General features: G+C 55.6%; 1 protein-coding gene across 5 annotated transcripts; it reads left to right on the top strand.

The window, feature by feature from the left end:
• Nucleotides 1-4,794: 4,794 nt before the first annotated feature.
• On the top strand, nucleotides 4,795-10,357 carry Diras1 (DIRAS family GTPase 1). 5 transcript variants are annotated; one of them, XM_040738355.1, is made up of 3 exons: nucleotides 4,887-5,196; nucleotides 5,710-5,877; nucleotides 7,597-10,357. In XM_040738355.1, exon 3 carries the CDS (start codon nucleotides 7,651-7,653, stop codon nucleotides 8,245-8,247), a length of 597 nt encoding a protein of 198 aa, XP_040594289.1. In that variant the 5' UTR covers nucleotides 4,887-5,196; nucleotides 5,710-5,877; nucleotides 7,597-7,650; the 3' UTR covers nucleotides 8,248-10,357. The 5 variants fall into 5 exon arrangements, with proteins under 5 accessions (XP_005083335.1, XP_040594289.1, XP_012978374.1 ...); XM_021234858.2 differs by lacking the exon at nucleotides 4,887-5,196 and adding an exon at nucleotides 5,239-5,603; XM_005083278.4 differs by lacking the exons at nucleotides 4,887-5,196; nucleotides 5,710-5,877 and adding an exon at nucleotides 4,795-4,864.
• Nucleotides 10,358-12,507: the final 2,150 nt, after the last annotated feature.

Below are 12,507 nucleotides of genomic sequence, written 5' to 3'. Positions count from 1 at the left end.
TGTCAGCCTTTGTTAGCTTGTTCCTCTAACTGAAGTTATTAGTGCAGGCAGGCAGCATAGGGCACAGCCAGCTCCTGGCGCCCTGCCTGGAGACCCCGAGGAGGGGCCAGGATGGTCTTTCTCCTGCATCCCACCCGCGCAAGGGAGCCCCTCAGCCTGGGGTTCCCCCATGGGACTGGGGCTTTCTCTGTGGGACATCCCTGGTCTCCTGGGTGTCTCTGGACTCCACCTGCTCTGAGCCAAGAGCTCCCTGACTTGGAACAATAATGTGTGTCCTCGATGTTTTTTTTGTCCCCCCCCCCAGACAGGATTTCTCTGTATTGTTTTGGAGGCTGTCCTGGAACTCGCTCTGTAGACCAGGCTGGCCCCGAACTCACAGAGATCTACCTGCCTCTGCCTCTGGAGTGTTGGGATTAAAGGCATAGGCCACCAGCGTGTGTCCTCAATGTTGAACTGAGTCCCCCAGGGGAGGGGTAACATCTGTGAGTCGTCAACTCCCCCCCCCCATGAACTAAGGAAGCTGTCACTCTACTGAGAAATGACATGAACACATCAGTAGCATCAGGCAGTGTCTCTGCTGAAGAAAGAAAAGTCAGGCAGGGTGGTGGTGGTGCATGCCTTTAGTCCCAGCTGGGATTAAAGGCATGCGCCACCACCACTACCACCACCCAACATAATATAAAATAGTTTTTTTTTTTTTGGTTTTTTTGAGACAGGGTTTCTCTGTGGCTTTGGAGGCTGTCCTGGAACTAGCTCTTGTAGACCAGGCTGGCCTGGAACTCAACAGAGATCCGCCTGCCTCTGCCTCCCAAGTGCTGGGATTAAAGGCATGCACCACCAACGCCCGGCAATAAAATAGTTTTTAAGCTGGACATGATATCCATGACTTTAATCCCAGCACACTGGAGGCAGAGATTGGGGATATCTGTGACTTCCAGGCCACCCTGGGTTACAAAGTAAGCACTGTCTCAAAATAAATAAACAAAAGATTTAAACTACTTCATTTTATTTTGTGGATGGATGTTTTGAATCTATGTATGTCTGTGTACCATGTGTTCCTAGTTCCCAAGGAAACCAGGAGACAACATCATCTCTGGTCTCCATAGAGTCCAGGCTGCTCAGGACTGCATGGTGAAAACAAACAACAACAGAATAATGGCTCCAACATGCTAGTCATGTATCTGTTGTATGACTGGTGTGTGTGTGTGTGGTGTGTGTGTGTGTGTGTGGTGTGTGTGTGTGTGTGTGTGTGGTGTGTGTGTGGTGTGTGTGTGTGTGTGTGGTGTGTGTGTGGTGTGTGTGTGGTGTGTGTGTGTGTGTGTGGTGTGTGTGTGTGTGTGTGGTGTGTGTGTGTGGTGTGCAGTTCCTGCAGCATCCTGAAGGGGGCGTCCAGGTCCCTGAAGCTGGAGTCACAGATGGTTGTCAGCCGCCATGTGAGTGCTAAGAACCCAACCCAGGTCCTCTGGGAGAACAGCTGGTGCTGTAACTACTGAGTAGCCCCCATCCTTACCTTGATTGTTGAGACAGTGTCAGTAAGGTAGAGATTGGAAGTGGCAGTGGCAAATTTATCTAGACCACCCGGTCAGCACAGCACAGGGATCCTCCGTTTCAGCCTCCCTGGTGTTGCCATAGCAGGACCGAGCTGCCCTGCTAGCTTTGCTATGGGCTCAGGTCCTGTGTTTGCAAACACTTGATGGCTGAGCCATTTCCCCAGGCCCCTTCTGAACTCTCTGCCGCCGCTGGGGGCAGAGCAGGGCTTTCCAAAGAGCTGGTGGGTGTGCAGTGGCAGGCAGACCAGAACTCCAGATGGCAGTGCGGGCTCGCCAGGCTCTGGGGCTCCTGAGTTCTGGGGCCCACATATGTGCTCCGCACAGCTCAGCAAGGTGGAGCAGAGTGCAGTGCCCCCCATGCCCCAAGCAGCCACACAGAGGCGCTGCTGTGAAAGGAGACAGGGACTGAACCCGACTCCAGTGGTGCCTGGCCTGACATCTATAAATAGCATCAGTATGTGGACAGCTCCTCCGCGTGAGTCAGTCGGGGCTGGTGCCTGAAGGAGCCAGGGAGCCCGCCAGAGCTGGGCTTACAGCCCACTGGGCAGTACCTCAGGGAACCCAGGCAGCTGTCACAGACAGAGAAACCTAGGCTACAACCCCAAGCTGCCACCCGCCCACACCGCCTGATGCTCAGCACCCGAGAAAGGGCCACTCCATGGGTTTGTTCCCAGCTACTCGGAGGGGTGATGGTAAAACCGCCTGGGGGTGTTTCTGTGGGTAGGGGTCATCCGAACAGAGCTCTCACTTCCCACTGGATGGTAGGAGGACTGAGGTACTGTCTGAGGGACACCCTCAGGTAGGAAGGAGGGGAGCTCTTCAGCCGCAGGCAGCACAGAATGGTTGGGGTTCAATAGGAGAAGAAGTGGGCCACGGAGATCCTTGAACACCAAGCAGGACACTGGGCTGTGACCCAGGAAGAAGGAGCCATGTTGGAATCCAGGGAGGAGGGGAGCCCTGGATGGGTGTGGGCGGGGTGAGGCAGAGCAGAGGACAGCCTTAAGCTCAGCTAAGTGGCCCTGTGGCACACAACGTTAATCCTAGCGACAGGACGCAGAGGCAGGCAGATCTCTGTGAGTTCCCGGCCAGCCTGATCTACAGAGCAAGACCCTGTCACAAACAAACAAAAACATTTTTGTTGTTTTAAACACAAGCTTGATTTCTACGGGGGTGCACTGGAGAGCTGTCCAGTGACTGTCTCCTATGTCGGTCAGAGAGAGCAGACCCAAGTCTATTTCTTAAGTGCCCCCCTTTTTCAATATTTATTTATTTATTTATTTATTTATTTATTTATTTATGTGCATTGGTGTTTTGCCTGCGTGTGTGTCTGTGTGAGGACGTCCGATCCCCTGGAACTACAGTTACACATGGTTGTGAGCCGCCATGTGGTTGCTGGGAATTGAACTCAGGATCTCTGAAAGACCAGCCAGTGCTCTTAACCTCTGAGCCGTCTCTCCAGCCTGTCTTAATGCCTTTTAGGGATTAAAATCATGAGTAGTTTCAAAGCAGGTTACAGAAGACAATGGAGCAGTAAAAAATTCAAGCAAATACCCCCAAAATAGCCATCACCGTGTGGTGGAAGTTATTAGGGCTGGGGGTGGGGCGTTCCCTCAAACACATCAAGGTCATGGGTTAGGGCTGGTCAGGTTCTAGGAAACAGAGACAGAAATTTATACAAAACTTTTATTCTTGGTTTTTCGAGACAGGTTTTTTTTTGTTTGTTTGTTTGGTTTTGGTTTTTCGAGACAGGGTTTCTCTGTAGCTTTGGAGGCTGTCCTGGAACTCACTTTGTAGACCAGGCTGGCCTCGAACTCACAGAGATCCGCCTGCCTCTGGTTTTTTTTTTGTTTGTTTGTTTTTTTGTTTTTTTGTTTTTTTGAGACAGGGTTTCTCTGTAGACCAGGCTGGCCTGAGGCTCATAAAGATCCAATTGCCACTGCTCCTGAGTGCTGGGATTAAAAGTTACCATCTCCAGGTTGTAAAATACTATTTTTTCTCAGATGGAGTTTCTCTGTGTAGCTTTGTAGCCCAGACTGGTCTTGAACTTGCAGAGAATCACCTACCTAGAGTGCTGGGATTAAAGGTGTGTGTCACCAGCACCCAGGTTTTAAAATAAATTTTAAATTACATTTTTAATCAATTTCTCAGTGTTTGTGTATGTCAGAGAACAATTTTGGGAGTTGCCCTTCCACCAAGTGGGTCCCAGAGACCCAACTCAGTCAGCCTTGGCAGCAAGCTCTGGCTGAGCCCTCTCCTTGGCCCAAGATTTTTTTTTTTGGTTTTGTTTTGTTTTTTGAGGCAGGGTTTCTCTGTGGCTTTGGAGGCTGTCCTGGACTCGCTGTGTAGACCAGGCTGGCCTTGAACTCACAGAGATCCGCCTGCCTCTGCCTCCCGAGTTTTGGGATTAAAGGCGTGCGCCACCAACGCCCAGCTGGCCCAAGTCTTTAATCGTACAAAGTTCTGTTACGTGTTCCTTACAGCATGTGGCTGGAACCTCTGTGTGGTGTGCAAACACTCTACCCTGAACAATGGGGTTTCCTCTTGTTCTCTTTTCTTCTCTTTGTCTGAAGCAGGGTCTCACATTTTCCAGAAAATATGTAACTGAGGCTGACTTTGGATTCCTGGGCCTCCTGTGCTGGATGACGCGCTGGCCTCCAGGATGCTGGGACCGGATCCCAGGGCTTACCAAGCAAGCTGGCAAGATATGGCTCTAGCCTGAGTTATAAGCGCAATAACGGAGTTTGCTCCCTCCCCCTCCTCCTTCTCCCTCCCTCCCTCTCTCTTCCCTTTCCTTCCTTCCCCCAAAGGGGTCTCTATTCTGTAGCTCAGAATGGCTTTAAACTCACAGACATCCCCCTGTCTCAGCCTCCCCTGTCTGGTTGACATATTTTTCCGTCGAGATCTGTGTACGCAGCTCACACCCTCTCCATCACCTTCCTCTGCCATTCGCTGACCATGCAACTCCCCCATGCCCAGTTCTCCCTTTTTTTTTTTTTTTCAGTTCAGGGTGACCAGGACCATCGTCACCGTGACTCCAGGACCGCACACAGCGGGTCCTGTCACCCATCCGCGTCCCCTGGGATGCAGGTGGCCACGTGGTGCGGGTGGGTGTGGATGTCGGGATGCCCAGCGCTCGGCATGCCCCCGGCGGCTGATGGACACCCAGGGCGGGCTTGGCGGTGACCTTGGGTTGCTTCGGCCCGGGCCCGGGTCCTGGCGGGCGGGGCGGGCGGGGCGGAGCGCGGCTGGGGCGGGGACATCAGGACTGCGGCGGCGCGGATAGCAGCGCAGCTTCGGGGACCACAGCGGCCCAGGTAGGCGGTGGGGCTGCCGCGGCCACTGAGGGTGGGGAGGGGTCCCCAGGCCACCATGATCCCTTTGTTCCGACCCCACCCTCCTGGCTACCTCGCATCCCCGAGCATCCAGCGGCCACCATGGACAGCTCCTGGTCGCCCCACCCCTGCCTGGCCACGCAGAGCATCAGCAAAGCATCACCCTGGACCCCTTCCGGCCTTGTCCCCTCATCCGTGCCCTCTGCAAACTGCCCACTCAGGCCCGGTCCCTCGCCGCTACCCACAGAGACCGGCACCCTCGCGGCCAACCCCTTTCAGGACTCCTCTCTGCTTAGCCTCCTCCTGACTCTCAGGTAGACCCCCTCCCTCAAGTCCCTAAAACTGCCTGTCCTCCATCACTCCCCTTCAGCAGTCTGAAGCCCCTAGGTCAGCCACCCTCATTAGTCAGCATCCCCACCCCCAGACCCTCCCCTGACCAAGGCTTCTTGCACCCGAGGTGGCTTCAGGGTCGCAGGGCCCAGCTCTGTGCTGACCTGTGGACTGGGGGTTTTGGCCAGGCTGGCCCAGGGCTGGGGTGACTCAGGGTGGCTGAGCACCTCAGAGCTCCCAGGGCACAGCAGCTGAGCAGGGCCAGCGTGAAGTCCCTCTGAGACATGCCACCTCCTACATGGCATGACCTTGAGCGAAGCTCTCTCCACTACAAGCTCAGCCCCCACGAGGACCCTCCTGGTCGGGGAGTCCAGACATCAGCACCCCTCTGGTGGGTATCCCTACCGGGCGCTGGCACCATCGATGCTCGCCACCAGGAAGGGGCTGCACTGAGGGGTGGGTACCCCACCTCCATTTGTCACCTTACACCCCCTCAGGCCAGTGGGGACGGCGTCACAGGGAGTCCACTGCACAGCAAGAGAAATGGTTACTGGGCTGGAGGAAGCCCTGTACCAGCTCCCCAGCTCCTCCCCAGGCTAAGAAGCTCCCCCGTGTATGATCCGGGTACACTTCTGGTTCATCTCCAGCTCTGAAAAGTTTTCCAGGTGTGCCACCAGGGTCATCCAGATGTATTTTCCTTTTATTCTGATCCCTAACCATATTCCCGGGCCCCTGTCCCCAAGGGCCATGCCTGGGTAGGCTCCCGTCTCACAGAAGAGAAAACTGAATGCCAGGACGCTGTACTTTTTTGGTGTCGCTCTCCCTGTGACAGAATGTGGAGCTGTTCCCCGCCCCTCCCCCACATGCACACACACCGAGGAGAATAACTTGCGAGGGAAAGGAGGACTCTTGAGGGCAGCAATGGTGTGGACAGGCCTCACACTCTCCTCTCCACACACCTCTTCCCCACCGCCAGTCCCCACGCTGTGTGTCCCCTCTGAGCACAGACAGGAGAGAAACCCCAAGGCATCCCCGGGCGCACGCGGCCTGAGCAGGGAGCCGAGGCAGCGGGAAGTCCCACTGAGGGTTGCTCCACTCACCCTGTGAGTCCTGTGTCCCAGGAGCTGCTTCCAGGGATTCGGAGTCAGGATTTATGCATCTGATTCCTGGGTGTCCACAGTGTCAGAGGAACTGTTTTATGTGGCCAGTCTCCAGGGCCTGAAGCCAGTGCTTCAATGTGGAGAACTCAATGTGCTTTTGGGCTTTTTGGTTGGTGGTGATGGTAGTGTTTTGGATTTGATGTTTGGGTTTTTTTTTTTTTTCAAGACAGGATTTCTCTTTGTAGGCCTGGCTGGCCTTGAACTCACAGATCAGCTGTCTCTCCTCTGGAGACCAAGGTCTAAAGGGGCACACCACCACAATGGCCTTAGTATTTTTTTTGACAGAGTCTCAGTCTGTAGCCCACAGTGGCCCAGAATTTGCTATCCCCCTGCCTCACCCTCTCAAGCTCTGGTATTACAGGTGTGTATTACCACACCTGATTTTCACAATGTGATTTTTTTTTTTTTTTGAGACAGGGTTTCTCTGTGTAGCTTTGGAGCCTATCCTGGAACTCACTTTGTAGGCCAGGCTGAACTCGAACCCACAGAGATCACCTGCCTCTGCCTCTGGAGTGCTGGGACTAAAGGCATGTGCCACCACCTCGGCTCACAATGGGATTCTTTTCACTTTATTTTTCCTTCTGTGTATGTGTGTCTGTGCGCCACATCTGTGCAGTACCCATAGAGGCCAGAAGGGGGCATTGGTTCCCCAGGAGTGTATCATGTGTATGTAGTACCCACAGAGGCCAGAAGGGGGAGTCTGGTCTCCAGAACTGTAGTCACAGGCAGTTGTGAACCACCATGTGGGTGCTGGGAACTGAACCTGGGTCCTCAGCTGAAGCAGCTGGTGATCTAATGTGTGAACTATCTCTCTCCAGCACCCCACCCCCTTCATTTTTTTTTTTGAGACAGGGTCTTTCACACATAAGGATGGGGCAGGAAGAAGGCGAGCTCAGAGTGTGAGGGGCTTGCACTGGTGTGGAGAGAGGCCTGGGGGGACCCTGCCTGAGCCTGGGCTGAGTGCTGATCTGTGCATCTCCGTCTCCTGGCCTCATCAGCACCATTGCCAGCTACGAATCCCCTGGGGAACTGGGCCCTACTTTTGTCGGGGAGAAACAGGCTGAGAGGTTGGCCGGGAGCCCATCTGCAGAGCTCAACTGCTAAGTCAGCCGGGGCAGCAGGAAGCCGGGCCACCTGGGAGACACTTAGGTGGGATGACAGCCGGGACGGGAGCTATCCTGAGCCCAGGCGGCCTTACAAGTCTCACTGTCCCTTCTCCAACAGGGTCGGTCTGGGGTTCTAGCAGCCGGCCCTGTGCGTCCAGCCGGCTACGAGAAGATGCCAGAACAGAGCAATGACTACCGTGTGGTCGTGTTCGGCGCAGGCGGTGTGGGCAAGAGCTCGCTGGTGCTACGCTTTGTGAAGGGAACGTTTCGCGACACCTACATCCCCACCATAGAGGACACCTACCGGCAGGTGATCAGCTGTGACAAAAGCGTGTGCACACTGCAAATCACAGACACGACGGGCAGCCACCAGTTCCCGGCCATGCAGCGTCTGTCCATCTCCAAGGGCCACGCCTTCATCCTGGTGTTTTCCGTGACCAGCAAGCAGTCCCTGGACGAGCTGAGCCCCATCTACAAGCTGATCGTGCAGATCAAGGGCAGCGTGGAGGACATCCCCATCATGCTGGTGGGTAACAAATGTGATGAGACGCAGCGGGAGGTGCACACCGGCGAGGCACAGGCCGTGGCGCAGGAGTGGAAATGCGCCTTCATGGAGACCTCGGCCAAGATGAACTACAACGTGAAGGAGCTGTTCCAGGAGTTGCTCACGCTCGAGACGCGCCGCAGCGTCAGCCTCAGCGTAGACGGCAAGCGCTCCAGCAAGCAGAAGAGGACCGACCGCATCAAGGGCAAGTGCGCGCTCATGTGAGCCTGCGCGCTCCTGTGAGCCTGCCAGAGCAGGCCAGGGCCTCGGCGCTCCTGCTCGCCTCCCTCCTCTCCCCTCTCACTGTACCGTGCCTGCCCTCCCTCCCTTCCTCCCTCCCCCTTCCTTCCTCCTCCCCGTTCTCCTCTCTCTTCCTCCTCTCCCTCCCCCTGCTCCTCCCCTCTGTCTTACCCTTCTGCTTCCTTCCCCTTGCCCTTCCCTCCTCTTCCCTCCTCCCCACCCTCCTCTGCGCCTTCCTCCATATCTCCTCCCTCTTCCCGCCCTGCCAGCCCACAGTAGGGTTGGGCTCTGGCCCAGCCCCGTCACACCTCATGGCCATCACCCTTGCTGACTGCTCCCCTGGACTGTCCATGTCCTCGCTATCTGTGCTCCACAACCGTACATCGGAGGTTGATCCCTGTGGATCTGAAAACTGGGAGCTGGCTAGGAACTGCTGGTCCCAGCCAGGACCAGAAAGGCTGCCTTGCTCTGTCCCTCTCCCGGGGTGTTCCCAGCCAGGCCTACATTCCGTCCCCCACATTCTGTCACTGTGACCTCCTTCATTCACTTCTTCTTTCTTTCACCGAGTCCTGTCCCTTCCCCATGACTCCTGACCTGAGTCCTTTCCTGGGTCCAGAGCACCCCTCTCCCCTCCTGCCTGCACCCCAGGGTAGATGGGCCTATGGGCTGGGCCTCAGGCCACCAGGCAATAAACACAGGGCCCCGCAGCAATGTCCTGCCAGCCCTAAGCACCACCCCGGAACAGCAGAGACCAGAGCACAAGCCCAGGACTGTCCTCAGGGGAAGCGCATGGGGACCCGAGCCTGGACGCTGCCCGCCTTCTACAGAGACAGAGATGCTGGCACAGTGGTGCCTCCATGGTGACCCCAAGTGGGGTTTGGGGTGCTGAGGACAGGATGTCCAGCTGAGAGTCCATCAGTGAAGTGTGCGGGCGATGGACCAGTACCTTGCTGCCCCAGGGCTCTGGAAGAACCCGAGCCCTGTTCCAGATCATGTGTAACCCAGAGACTGTCCCCCATGTGTGCCCAAAGTCACAGAGAGCTTCTCTGACATCTGTGCGACTGTCCAGGAGACTTGAGTGGCTTCTGGGCCTGTGTCCCACCCGCATGAGGGTGACTGTAGAATCTTGTGTTCGTGTGACTTTGTATGTGTGAACGGGTGTGTGTGTGTCATGGGATGGGGTGTGTTTGTGCCATTCTGGGCCCTTAATGAGAGCACAGTACATTTGGTGGCTGGGTAGAGTGGCCTGTGTGTAACTGTGGAGGACACCTAGGCACCATGGTGTGTAGGGTGGACCTGTGCTTTCGGGAGTAGGTGAGAATTTATCTGTGACCTGTCTGTTCAGCCTGTCCAAGGAGCACCGGGTCCTGCTCCAGGCTGGGACAGGCTGGCCACCGGGTCCTGCTCCAGGCTGGGACAGGCTGGCCACCGGGTCCTGCTCCAGGCTGGGACAGGCTGGCTGGTGACTCAGACAGTGTCAGTCAGCTACTGTCCTAGAACAAGTGGCAGACGCCAGCCAGCACCGAGGCTTCAGTGCATGTGGCCATTACCTCACGGGGCTGCGCAGACCAGGCTGTGGTTGGAGAGAGCTGGATCCTCTGTTGTGCTGATGTGTGTGAGGAATGGCTGCCGTCAGGTGACCAGGTGGTCCAGACCTAAGTGTGGTCCCTCTGTGCCCTGAGCACAGGAAGAAACAGAGCCTGAAGCCTGAGTCTGAGCGTAGCTGAGCCCCAACTTCCAGCCAGTCCAGGGCCCCCACGGCTGCTACCTGCTCCCTAGCCCTGGGAGCAGCCCCTGGCTGGACAGGGGTCACAGCCCTTTCTCAGGGACACACCCTGATAGCACAATCTCTGGGCCGCCCCAGGCCTCTCCTGGCCTTGCCCATCCTGGGGAGAACCGGGTTGGGTGGCAGGGGAGGGGGGAGCCCACCCTGGCTGCTGGCCAACCTGCCCAGGCATCTCTGGTGCTGGGGACCCTGCCAGGCCTCGCTTGCTGTGACCCACCCCTGCCCCCGCATGTGGGAGCCCTGCCCTGCGTGGGGTCCGTGTACCGTTTGCTGTCCACCTTGTCTTCCTGCAATAAACAGTGGATCCTGCCTGCCCTGTGCCGCATGGCTTCTGTGGGGCTGCCTGCCGAAGGTGAGGGCTGAGAGAGGCGGTAGACTCGGAGGACACGGGTGTCACGGGTGGGACACAAACAAGCTTACTGGGCCAGTGAGAGCAGTCTGGGGTCCTCATCATCGCCGAGCCTGGACTGTGTGTGCCTGTCTCCCTGGATCAGGTTCCTGTGGCTCAGCTTCCGGCCCATCCCCTCTGCCCCTTTCCTGCCCAGACCCTTCCCTTCTCTCCCCAGCCTTCCCTCCCCACTCACCCCTCCACAGCCTCCTTTCCCCAGCCTCCTCTCTGCCATTTAAAGGACAGATTGGGAGAGCTCATTCATTCCCTGTGTAATAAGTACCACTGTATACTTGGTCCTGACCTGGATACCAGGCACAGTCACACGCAGCACACGCAGCACATGCAGGCCAGCTTGTGAAAGTGAGTGAGGTTACTCCTGCCCTAACCCTCAGAGGCACAATGGCAGATATGAAGACAAAAACAGCAGGGACTGAGGAGTGGCTCGCTGGCTGAGAATGATGGCTGTTTTTGCGGAGCATCCAAGGCTGGCTCCCAGCTCCCCTGTATGAAGTCAGGTTCCTGGTGACCCCAGCCATGGAGCCTAGAAAAAAGAGTTACTCTGCTTTTGGCCGAGGACAGAAACCAGGAGCCCCAGGTTCAGAGACAGACCCCGCCTCAGAGAAATAGGCAGAGAGTAAAGGAAACACTGACACCCTCCATGGCCTCAGAGAGATAGGCAGAGAGTAAAGGAGACACTGACACCCTCCATGGCCTCTGTCATGCACACCCAGGCCTGCTCACACTCACAAAAGCACATCTACATAAACAAAACCCCAAATAAAAATGTAAACCTCACAGAACCAGAGAAACACCCCAAAAAAGGAAGAAAGAAAAAGAAAGCAAAAACAAGGAAAAAAGGATGTGGAGTGGTCAGGATGAGCCCACCCTCCCGGTGTGAGGCCACACAATCCATGCTCGGAACAGGAATAAAAAGGACGCCTTTATCTCTCAGGTAATGTGCCAGGTTTGGCTGTGCCTCAATAGGTTGTTTGCCCTGGGTACCAGCTCCAGGCCTACATAAACGGGTGTGGTGTGGTGGACAAGGCACGTTAGCATGTGCACATATGTGTGTGCGTGCACACACACACACACACACTTGGGCTTGCACGTAGACACTTATGTGCTGGAGGCGGGGCAGGCCAGTCTCTCCAGCTATGCAGTGACTCTGAGGGTGGCTTATAGTTCATGTTAGTTTGTTTTAAGACAGTCTCACTCGGTTGCTCAAACTGGCCTGGAACTCACAGCAATCCTGCTGCCTCAGTTTCCTGACCACTAGGAGAACAGGTGTGCATCATCATGGCATACATGGTGATTATTTGAACACTTATGTATCATGTGTATGCATGTGTGTGTGGTCAGAGGACAGCTCATAGGAGTCTGTGTTCTTCCAACATGTGGGTCCTGGGACTCTAACTCAAGTCCTCAAGCTCAGCTCTAAGTGACTCCTTGCTGTTGTGCTGGTCTGAGCCTAATTTTTTGCTTTTGACTTTTTGAGAGGTATAATGGTTTTTGTTTTTCAATACAGGGTTTCTGTATCAGTCCTGGCTGTCCTGGAACTCCTTCTGTAGACCAGGCTGGCCTTGAACTCAGAGATCCGTCTGTCTTTGACTCCAGAGAGCTGGGATTAAAGGCATGTGCCACCCCTGCCCTGCAACGTTTTTTTTTTTTTTTTTTTGGTTTTTCAAGACAGGGTTTCTCTGTGGCTTTGGAGGCTGTCCTGGAACTCGCTTGGTAGTCCAGGCTGGCCTCGAACTCACAGAGATCCGCCTGCCTCTGCCTCCCGAGTGCTGGGATTAAAGGCGTGCGCCACCAACGCCGGCTCTGCAACGGTTTTTAAAGATGACAAGAATCATAGCAATGGGCAGGCTTGGTGGCAGCCACATCTTTAATCCCAGCACTGGGAGTTAGACTGACAGGTAGAGCTCTGTGAGTTTGAAGACAGCCTGGACTATAGAGTGAGACACCGTTCATAAAACAAAGCAAAATGGCTCTGAAGAAATGTCTTGGAGGGCGGGCGTTGGTGGCGCACGCCTTTAATCCCAGCACTCGGGAGGCAGAGACAAGCAGA

The sequence above is a fragment of the Mesocricetus auratus genome, unplaced genomic scaffold (genome assembly GCF_017639785.1).
Source record: "Mesocricetus auratus isolate SY011 unplaced genomic scaffold, BCM_Maur_2.0 Super-Scaffold_100676, whole genome shotgun sequence".
In the NCBI taxonomy this organism is placed as follows: Eukaryota; Metazoa; Chordata; class Mammalia; order Rodentia; family Cricetidae; genus Mesocricetus; species Mesocricetus auratus.
This window is presented reverse-complemented; position numbering and strand designations above follow the sequence as displayed.